At 35.2% G+C, this 11,771-nt stretch overlaps 1 protein-coding gene across 4 annotated transcripts; it reads left to right on the top strand.

Moving 5' to 3' along the window:
- Nucleotides 1–6,097: 6,097 nt before the first annotated feature.
- LOC133785526 (putative pentatricopeptide repeat-containing protein At1g12700, mitochondrial) lies at nt 6,098–9,822 on the top strand. Of its 4 annotated transcripts, XR_009871425.1 has the most exons (3): nt 6,098–8,988; nt 9,078–9,138; nt 9,264–9,822. XR_009871425.1 is itself a non-coding variant. In XM_062224756.1 (2 exons), exon 2 carries the CDS (start codon nt 6,420–6,422, stop codon nt 8,391–8,393), a length of 1,974 nt encoding a protein of 657 aa, XP_062080740.1. In that variant the 5' UTR covers nt 6,098–6,238; nt 6,381–6,419; the 3' UTR covers nt 8,394–9,239. The 4 variants fall into 4 exon arrangements, 1 of the variants encoding a protein (XP_062080740.1); XR_009871424.1 differs by having other exon boundaries at nt 6,098–9,138; XR_009871423.1 differs by lacking the exon at nt 9,264–9,822 and having other exon boundaries at nt 9,078–9,239.
- The last annotated feature ends 1,949 nt before the right edge of the window (nt 9,823–11,771 follow it).

Raw genomic sequence — 11,771 nt, 5'->3', positions numbered from 1 at the left:
TTTTCACATTTCTATTGATACACAAAATCAATATATTTATACATGTCATACAAAACTCATATAGTTGTTATTCTAATAATTTCCCATTAACACAATTATATGACATGCTAGCATATTACTCAATAATCTACTAGATTATTTACATATTGATCACATATCATAAAACTCAAGATATTAAATTATCTTCTAATCTAACCACTAAAAACAAAGGAGAATTGAAAACAATGAATCTCATTTATAACATTTTATTCTTCTCATTTCTATCACTATATGAAAACCATTAGATCTTGTAAGAAAACAAAAGAAGAACATTACCTTATCTTACCATCTTTTCAAAGTTGGATCCTCATATGATCTCCATGGTTTCTCCTTCCATTGAAAAGGAAACTAAGCTTTTGATTGTTAGAGAATATATTTTATTGCTCAATGGAAACGTGGAAAAACCAAAAATACAACTCTATGCAAACAATACAATGGACAAGATAATATTGATTAAATAAACATTACAACTCAATTGCTCAAAATACAAGTAAATAGAAATAAGATGTAGAGGAAGAAGATTACAAGCTCAATATTATAATAATACAAATAAATCAGAAGAACAAGAGGAACAAAAGAATGAAAACACAAACAAACTCTCACACAACCAAAGTGTAGAGTAGTGGGGATCACCAACTTGAACAAGGTTCAAGACCTTTGTCCAAAAGCTTATTTCCCCCTATTCTCTAAGCACTAAGGGATCTCTCTAGGAAATAACTCTCTGGAATTATCAAGTCTTTTGGTGTATTTTCCAGCCAAGTGCTTTGTGGATGAAAAATGGTGTGTCTTACAAGTGAGCATTAGACTCCTATTTATAGAGTTTAAGATACCCTTTGGATTTCAAATTCCACCAACCTCCATGACTGTTACCAATGTTTAATTGGATTAATATGGAATTAAAATTGAGATGTGGGAGTTATTTGGGTTTTTAGGACCGTTCAACACATTTGGAAAAAACTGAAAATTTGGCCTGAAATGCACCTGTGGCCGCGGCCAGGGACATCAGTGGTCGCGGCCATTGCTCTCTGTCCCTCAGGCCGCGGCCACCATCATTCAGTGGCCGCGGCCACAGCCCATTTTCAACATTTGAAAATGTGTTGTTTTTCCAAACGGTTCCAAACCCTCCCAAATGATTTTGTAACTCCCAAAACACATTATTGGGGTTAAATCATATCTCCAATAGCCATATTTCATAATGGCTTTATGAATTCCAATCTCAAATGTGTAACATATAATATACATATTATTGGGTAATATTTGGGAGTTACAAATTTGTAACTGATTTTGTAACTCCAAAATATGTCACATTTGGGCACACACATGTGTCCAATTTTGTGAATCTCAATAATATGTTACAAGGTGTGACAAATCACATTTTGTCACATTATTTAATATAATATTATATTATATGAAATAATATAACATTTACTTGTATATGGCACTGACCAGTCAGGGATACTGACCTAAGAGTTAGAAACGGCATAAGCATCATGAACGCAAGGCCGAATGAAGATTAGATCTAATCGATATCAGTGTTGAATGGCTCTAAGGCATTAACACTAAACTGACCCTAAGGTCGATGAACTCATAAGCGCTTGGCTAGTCTAAGACTAGTTACTGAGAGCCAGGGCGTAAGGCCCAGGTGACTGCTTGTCACATGGCTAGGGAACGATGTTCCAGGGTTATGACTCTATGGTCATGAGGAAGGTTATGTTAGTGACCAGTCACCATGCACCTATCCTGTTTAAGCTAATGAAAGGTTTACTTACTTGTTGAGCCCCGGTGACCCTATCGTCACAAGGCTGAAGGGAGTTATTCCTAATTTAGTGACTTTTGCGACTGTCACCTATTTGTTTTGGACTGATAGTCCTGAATAATTATAATGATCATTGTTGATATTATGTCATGCTTTATTGTGTTTTCTTGCTGAGCTTTGGCTCATGGGTGCTATGTGGTGCAGTTAAAGGGAAAGAAAAGCTCACCCAGCCTTGAGTGGAGAGCTTAGGTGGTGATGTGTACATATGCGGCCGCTTGACCACCACGGCTAAGGAGCTCTCAGAGGAACTAGGGGGTTTACCCTATTTTTGCCACTTAGTTCGGTGGGTTTGTAAATTTGAAATAGTAATGACCATTTTGAGTTGTAAATAACTTGTAAATGTTTTGATGGGCCCATGAACAGTTTTATGTATTTAATAAAATATATCATTTCTTTTTTATTGGTTTTTCACCTTAGCCTGTTAATAACACTTAGAAGCACGTTTTTAACCAAAGGACTCGGGTAGCGAGTCAAATTTCCGGTTCACCGTAACTATTCTGGGGTAACCAGGGCGTTACATCATCAAGCTTACATCGAGCTTAACATAACTTTTAAGAAAAATAAAATAAAAAATAAGGGAAAACAAGCTAGGCTATTAATACAACAAGTCCAAATGGGAAAAAAAAAGTTTATAGCCTAGCTTTACATGTAGCCTTGTTGTGGCCAAGACCACCACACATACTACACTTGCACTCTTTGCAAATGATTTCAGCATTCGATGGAGTGCGGTTTATCTTCCTTCTTCCCACCTTTTTCTTCTTTGACTGACCAATTGGTTGTTTTTCAACGAGAACCCCAACTTGCATTTTCTCTATGTTCTCGGGAACTTCCCAATCATCCTCGTTGCCAGTTGGGTAAATTGTTTCTTTGTAAGACTCCCTCCACATCCCAGTAGTGTAATATGGGGAACACAGTGAGTCAATGTTGACACCGCGCAGGAGGTCGCAGCCACACCATGAACACAAGGGTAACCCATTATTTGAAACATGCCACAGGAGCATGATTTGGTCATCAAATTCACCTCACCATCACCTTCTGGGTCTACCACATGAAATTCGAACTGTCCAAGAGGATGGACTTTCAAGTACTTTGCATCATCTGCAATGCCTGAGACATCTTTCTCATATATTGTTGCTAATTTGAACGTGCACTTCTCTACCTCCTCACGACACACAACAAACTATGAATGAATTGTGAAACGAATGAATTCCACAAAAGTAGTGACTGGGAAGGTTCCTGCATCTCTGGTTTTGTTGTTGAAACTTTCAGCGTAGTTATTTGTCATTACGTTGTATCGATTCCCAGGAAAGTAAGCACGAGTCCACTTATCGAAGCCAATACCATCGAGATATTGAGCTATGGCAAGATCCATTTGCTTTATATTGTCGAAGAACCTGTGATATTTTGATTTCTGAAATGCATATGCCGCATTCCACATCTCCTTGTGACAGTGATCAATCTTGAACTTAGCAATTACATTCATACTTATGTGATGATAGTATGCACTGTGGTAGGCATCAGGGAATACCAACTCAAGAGCATGAATAATGTTAGCATGCCTGTCTGATACAAAAGCCAGATTATCAACAACTCCAATGGCTTCCTTCAATTTCATCATGAAATACTTCCAAGAATTATGATTCTCACTGTCAACAATCGCGAACGCAATTGGATAAATGTGGTTATTCGCATCCAATGCGACAACACACAAATGTGGCCACCATACCTTGACTTCAAGAAAGTGTCGTCCACACATATAATAGGACGACATGATGTAAATCCTCTTCTACAAACTCCAAGTGAGAAGAAACAATAAAGAAAGTGATCGTCATATATGACAAAATTAGTTATTGTACCTAGATTCTTTTGCTGCAGCATGTACAAGTAAGAAGGTAACTTAGAGTACGATTCTTCAGGTGTCCCCCTGACATAACTGAGTGTCTTCTCTCTACATCTCCAAGCCTTCATATAACTCATATCAATCCCAAAATTATTCTTCATATCCTCCTTTATGTTGTTTGCTGGGAGCTAGTGCCATCAATAACATATTTTTTCTTAATAAGGTGCTCAATGACCCAAGGTGTTGCTTGACGGTGGTCTTTCTGTCACAATTCTAGTGAGCAAGTATGTACACTATTATAAACAGTGATCTCAAACATCTCCGACCGCGCTACTTTTTCCCCCTTATTCTCCAACCACAATCAGAATCCTTGCAGGTGATATACAACACATCAGTACAAGACTTCTTAACCATAAACTCAAAATTATTCTTCATTGCGAAGAGAGCCGCTTTGGTTTTCAATTCCATCTTGTTCTCAAAAGTCTTCCCAAGGTGTAGTTCTCCCAACAGTACACTGGATGAAGGTGTTTCAAATCGACTAGAAGTCATTATATCTTCTTTTGTAAACATGGGAGCACTCCATTTTCTGTGATCTTCTATTGAACATATTGGAATGTTCCCTGCATTGTTATATTCTATTCCACCAGGATGACTAGAGCTGGTGCTAGGTGTTCAACGTTCTTGACTTGGTGGGTTCGCCCATGCAATAGGACGTACTGGCTGTTCTTGTACTTATTCGACTTGTAAATCATCAGACATGTCAATCGGCACTTTTGCATTATAACATGCCTCTGAATCGTATCCTGAGTCCTCATTATGTTCAGCTACTGGATCGTCATTCACATAGGGGTTGTACTCATACTGGTTGTCCTTCAGGTCACCAATAGGACATCCTAAAGTACTGGCTGCTCCCTCAGGTTCGGGAGTGGAATATGGATCTGCAATGACAATCTTTTTAACAGGAGTGACACACAAGGCTAACCTTTCTTTAGATGTTACTCCTACAAATGCACGAACACCAAGATCACTTTCAACATGAACGAGTGTAAACGGTTGGTCGCCACATGTGTAAGGAACCTCCAATTTCAACTCATACATCTGTTTATCAACTTTAAGTTCCTTGTGCAATATGTCATGAAGTTGCAAGTACGTTACAATATTCAATATCACCATGCAATGAGGGACCTTGAAAATCCACTTATTCCCTTGTAATTCCCAAACACCATTGTATGATACAAAAACGTAGACAATGGAACTTGTGTTGGAAAAAAACATTGAAATTGTAAAAAAAAACTGTCAATTTTTCAGAAATTCATGAAAAAATGAATATTATCGAGCTTCAATCGAACTTTATCGAGTTACCATCGAGCCCTTGTCAAGCTCTTATCAAGTTCGTATCGAGCTAAAAGTTCTTAAACCGAACATAAAACCTAACCAAAACCTTCATCGAACCCTATCGAGCTCCTATCGAGCACATATAAAAAAAAACAACTATACCAAATATACTAGACCAAATATTCTATGGTCTAATAGAATCCTTATCAAGTTTCCATCGAGCCCTTATCAAACCCTTATCGAGTTTCCATCGAGATCTTATCGAGCACATAAAAAAACTCTCGTCTACATACTATCAAGTCCCTATCGAAATGTTATCGAGCTCCTATTGAGTAAAAAATTTGCAGAAAACCCAGAAAAATGCATATCGCGAATTCTCTCAAAAAAAACCCAAAAAAACACACCAATATAAGCTCAGATCTGTTCGAAATGTAAATAAACAATACCCAACAGATAAAATGAGTCAATATTCTTACCCATGGTTTTTCTCCTCCAAAAACCCTCCAAATCGATGTTGCATTTGATATTGGTGACTTCACAGAGACAATGGAGATGGATAACAACGATTTCGACAAGAAAATCATACAAATATGTAGGTTTTAGGGAGGATTTTATGATAATGGAAGAGAGAGAGAAGAGATAGGAAGAGAATGTTTTAGGATTCTTGATATAATGGGAGATGTATTTTTGGTATGAGGGGAATGTTTAACATCAAATTGAAAAGATTAATAGTGCTAGATTTTTTTTGGTAATATTAGGCATTATTAAGTATGAATAGTAAAATTTCTCATTACAAAAGTATCCTTTAAAACTTAGATGAAGTAACAAAAAAAAAATACAAAACTCTAAACACTAGACTAATCATTACAATATAGAAATAATTCAAGCAAACACAAAATAAATATAGAAATGTTTATCACATAATTAACTTAATTTATGAAAACAAAATCTAAAAAGGTCCATAATTTTTTAGGATAAATAGGCTTTCTCTTAATATCAATTAAATAAAAAAAAACCAATCTGAACTTAAAATTAAGATTTGATTGTGTTTTTTTTTTTTGTTGAACCTATTTGTTTGGATTTATGGGAAAATGATATAAAAGTTACATCCTTTTGAAAAACTTTGGCGATTGTTAACTAGGTCAGCCAGTGTCTCAGCTCTCTCTTTCCCCGCCTATGCCTCCAACTGAAGACCCTTTCCCCCCCAGGTACGTTCGCCATCGTCTTCCTTTCTATTTTGCACAAATTTTTGCATGTTTATGATGTTAAGCTCTACAAACATGTTAAATTTGTATACGCTTACATTATTATCCTAACACTTAGCTGCCGTCGCCCATTGTGTTGGTTCAGTTTTAATTATCCCGGTTGTTCTTCGCTCTCTGTTCTCCAATGGTGTTCAGAAATCTGTCCTGTTACCCCTCTGCTGCGACGGAGGTGTCATCTTCGTCTTTGTCTTCATCAAAAGTTGCTCAAAAAGATACAAAACTCTCGTCCCTCTTTATGTTCCGAAAAATACCCAAGTCTCGGAAACCCGAAAGCACTGAAAAAAATACAACAAAACCTAGAAAACCCACTTCTTCAAATCAAATAAACTCTTCGGGAAGCTCAGTTCCTAAGGCTCCTGTCCCAACCTTACTTCAAAAGTTACTCAAAACCAAGTGCAACTCAGGTAATGGTTCTCTCTCTGAATTGCGTTTCTGCTTTGATGAGATGATTCGCATGAAGCCCACGCCTCCAGTGTCATCATTCGATTCTTTGATAGTTGTTTTAGCTAAGAATAAGCATTACTCTGATGTTTTTAAGGTTTATAATTGGATAAACTCAAATGGGTTGTTGCCTAGTTTCATAATGATTAATGTTTTGCTTAATTGCTTCTGCAATTTAAATCGTGTGTCTGATGGTTTTGTGGCATTGGGAAGCATGATAAGGAGGGGTTATAGTCCAAATATTGTGACTTATACATCTTTAGTTAAAGGGTTGTGTTCGGAGAATAAGATTTTTGAGGCAATTCGCTTATTTAAGAAGATTTTCAAGTTGGGGTGTGAGCCCAATGCGGTCACCTTTGGTACTCTGATTAACGGATTGTGTAGGACTGGAAATACTTCTATTGCACTCAAGTTACATGAAGAAATGGCTAGTGGGAAAGATCATGGAGATGGTTTTAAGTGCAAACCGAATCTAGTTTGGTATGGAGCTATCATTGATGGGCTCTGTAAGGAAGGGTTGGTAGAAAAGGCGCAAGAACTATTCTTGGAAATGAAAGCTGACGGGGTTCGTCCTGATGTTGTTGTTTATAGCTCTTTGATGCATGGTTTGTGCTACGCAGATAAATGGGAAGAGGCCAAAGGTCTGTTCAATGAGATGACAGATCAAGAGGTGCGGCCTAATGTGGTGACTTTTAATGTGTGGATAGATGTGCTTTCTAAGACGGGAAAGATGAAAGAAGCTTATGATGTGCTAGAAATGATGACCCAGACAGGCGAGCATCCTGATGAAATCACTTACAACATTTTGTTAGATGGCTTATGTCAAACTGGTAGGCTTAGTGAAGCCAAGAAACTATTTCTTTCCCTTACAAATAAAGGGTTTAAACCTGATTCATTTAGCTACAACATGTTGATTCGTGGGCTTTGCAAGAAATCAAAGATTAATGAAGCTTTGAGTCTCTTCAGGGAAATGATGCCAAAGGGAGTTAAGCCCACAGAAGTAACATATAATACCTTAATAGGTGGTCTCTTCCATACCGGTAACATTGATGATGCCCGCAGACTGTTCACTGAGATGCAAACTCATCATCTTGTACCAAATGCAAGTACGTATGCTGTGTTTTTGGGTGGACTGTGCAAGAACAAGCATGTTTCAGAGGCGTTGGAAGTTTTTCATAGCCTTAAAAATTGCGAGTTTGAGCTGAATATTCAAATTTTCAATACTCTTATTGATGGGTTGTGTAAATCAGAAAAGTTTGAGATTGCTTGGGAGCTATATCAGGGTTTTGTCGAAAGAGGCCTTGTGCCTAATGTTGTGACATATTCCATCTTGATACATGCCCTTTGCAAAAATGGAGATTTAGAAAAGGCAAAAGGTATGTTTCTTGAAATGGATCAAAAAGGTTGTGCCCCAAATTTTGTTACATATAACACACTAATGCATGCTTTTATAAAAAACAATGAGCTGCCGAAAGTGGTTGAACTTCTTCATAAAATGGCGGAGAAAAATGTGCCGCCAGATGCCTCTACATTCGCCATCGTGATAGACGTACTATCAAAGGATGAAAAGTATCGCCAATGTCTAAGTTTGCTTCCAACATTTCCTGTCCAGAAGCAATTGAGAGTGGAAATGATTAGTCTCAAGTCAGTGGCATGAGTTTTAGTTTACGATCTTCATTTGGAAATGTTCTGGAGCTTGATGAAATTTAGTTCTTTAACCGGAAGCTACATAATATGAAGGGTGGAAGTGGAAGAGCTCAATTCAACCTTCTTGTGATTGAAGAAATAATATTGTGTGGACCTGGCTGCAATGTATCTCTAGACTCACCTGAATAGTGTATCAGTGTATTTAGTGCATTTTTTTTCCTCTTTGTTTTTTTTCTCATACCATGGAGTAATTGTATATAATAGAGTTTAACAACAATAGAATCATTGCTTGTTAAGTCTAACATCATTCTTTTGTTCCAGCAAAAAAATTAAAAACATCATTATTTTGGTGTCTGATGTTGTATAATATCAGCTATACCTTTTTTTGCATAGCAAACTGGAAATGAATGAGACTGAAATAAAAAAGAGATTGCAGATTAAAAAAAACAATGAAGAAAGAAAGAAAAGAATCTATTTCAAGACTCTACTGTTCTTGAAGTTGGTGTTGGTATGGCGATAAAGGATGCTCGAGGTAACATCATTGGCTCGTCTGCTATTCCACTTAATGTGTTCTTTGACACCCCCAATGAAGCTGAAGCCTGAAGGTATTTTACTTTGCGAAAGCTCCTTATCTTGTCATTTGGCATTGTTCTTGATATTATTTACTAGCTATTCACTGAATTTTCTGTTCAAGACTTGCTAATGGTGTGGATCACTCCTTAACAAAGCTTGCATTGTTTATGGAAAATGCTCAGGTATTGTTGTGACCTGACTATCATCTCTGTATTTGGTCTTATGTATTAGCTTAGCTGACATTTAGTCTTGATTAATATCAATCCATTTTTGTTTTTTGTTTTTTGTTTTTTGTTTATAAAAAAAGAAAAAAGAAAGAAAGAGAGACGAATCTATTTGATTTGTTGCTAGATTTAGTGCAAATAATTCAAAGGGGTCGAGAAAATAAAAATGGTAACTACTTTTTGGCCTTTTATTGTGGAGTCTCTTCAACAAGATAAAGGGGAATTTGAGTAGCCATGAAAATGCAGAATGAAACAACAACAACAATACAAGAGTTTTTCTGTTTTCCATAGAAGCAAGCTTCTCACTACTTTGGATCGAAGTTGGTAAGAACAGGCAACCAGACAAAATCTTGGAGACCAGGACCTAGGCCTCAGCGACTTTGTCCCTATCACCAATAATTTTGCTCTCTTTCATTTTCCATTCTCTCTCCAATAAAATTGGATCTCTCTTTTTTTTTCTTTTGTCAGTTCCACTTTTAAGTATTACATTTGCTTGTTGGATTAAATTACTATAAAAATAATTCTTACTCCACTCACTTAAGAATCACTGTCTGTCGGCTTGTAGTTTGTTTTGGCTTGTAGTTGGTAAAATAATGTTAATGACACTTAAGAATTTACACTCATTATTATTATTATTGACAACTACATAATTTCAAATGATATGATGTGATATCCATTTTAAAATAATATGGGGTTATTGATGCCACATTTGTATGGAAATTTTCTTTAGCATTTTGGTAGCTTGTATAGCTAGTAGATCATGAAATGTACAATTATGAATAAAAAAAAGATCACTTTTTTTTTGTCTTAAGTAGAATAAAAATCAATGTAAAATTTGTTCACTTTTCTGTTTTCCATTAACAAGAAAATCAATATATAGAAAATTCATTGCTCTATGATGATTGTATTTTGTAAAGTCCCATGTAAATTTTTATTAATATATATATATATAATGAGATGATGATTGTCTTTATTAAATGAAACTAAAATGATTGCAAAGAAAACAGAGTTTAATGATGAATTAATATTGCTTATAATTATCTAGCTATGTATGGAAAGTAATTTAGGTCATCTTAGGGGATAGCCTAGCTTTATGTTGATTGTTGGCAATGCCAATGTAGTGATGCCCAACAAAGTGTCTTTCTGATAGACTTTTTTGTTTGTTGTTGAATGCTTTTTTGAAGCATCCTTGGTGGTAATTAAGTCAAAAAAGTAATTAGTTTATATGTATATTTAATTTGTTTTAAGATGCTTGTGGGTTTGCTTTATCCTATTTTAATCCACTTTGGAATTTGCTCTCTTAGACACAATTAAATCATGATGTTAATTTTGTTTTTTTTTAAAGCATTATGGGATTATTAGAACCCTCACTCACACTCTCTCAACCACTTGGGCCAAGGCCAAGCTCATAAGCCAATCACTTATACAAATTGATACAAAGGTGGTATTATTTCAATTTTATTAGCTTAAATTAGAGAAAAACAATGCAAAAAACACACATTATCACCCAACATATGTATATAATACAAGCAATGAAATTAAATGTACTTATTAATTACCACATTAAGAAGGCAAATATTTCTAAAATATTGTGTCAAACTTGTCAATGATGATGAGGTTAAAAAATGACAACTCATAAAAGCAAACAATGAGATGAAGATGACTTTTTCACCGTGAAAACTCCCCATATCTGAATCAATTTTGGAAATGTTGTTTTTTTGAACTAATTCAATGATTTATGAAAAGTTTTTATAATTAAGTTGGGTAATTATCAGATCTAAGAAAAAGTACTAGAGACCCTGTTTGGCGGCACTACTATTACTAAGAATAGTAGTTGTAGTAGTGTATAGTAGTAGTAGTAGTTGTAGACTATTTATTTATTTATTATAATGAATAGTTATTTTCTTTTTTCACTCACAATATCAACTTTCATTTCTCTCAAGTCCAATCAATCTCCACAAAGTAACTACTTAGATTCCATTTTTTTAAACTGCTCTCAATTCTGATATCAACATGCGATTCACAGCCATAATAATACTTCTACTATATTGAAAAAAATAATAATAATAATAAATAAATAAATAAAAAAGACATTGATATTATTTTCATGATCCTATCATCATGTCTTTACCCTACCAATAAGATAGTACATATTTTTCTCTTTCTTGAATTCTACCTATATTCCAATCTGTACATTGTTCTTAGTTTTGTTCATCTTTTCTTCTTCTTCTTCTCTCTCTCTCTCTCTCTCTCTCTCTCTCTCTCTGTCTTAATTTTGTTTGGAGTGAAAAGAAGCAGATATTTTATTGAAATGATCATGATGAAGAAGAGGCTTTAGCTAATTAAAATAAATAATAAATCAAGCAACTATATATATATAAGATATAATTTATCTTAAAAGATATATAGTTCATATATATATACAGATGAGAAAAGTCTTAAACAAAACTAATCATATTTATGTTCTAATAATGTTTACATTGATTAATAAAAAAAACACTTGGTCAACTCATTATTAGGTGAAGACTAATTAAAGAGTAGCTACATGTGAAAAAAGAGAGTAATTATTAAGAGAGAGAGATAACGTACCC

The sequence above is a fragment of the Humulus lupulus genome, chromosome 1, assembly GCF_963169125.1.
Source record: "Humulus lupulus chromosome 1, drHumLupu1.1, whole genome shotgun sequence".
Lineage (NCBI taxonomy): Eukaryota > Viridiplantae > Streptophyta > Magnoliopsida > Rosales > Cannabaceae > Humulus > Humulus lupulus.
The sequence above is the reverse complement of the archived record's forward strand: the minus strand, read 5'-3'. Positions and strand labels throughout refer to the sequence as shown.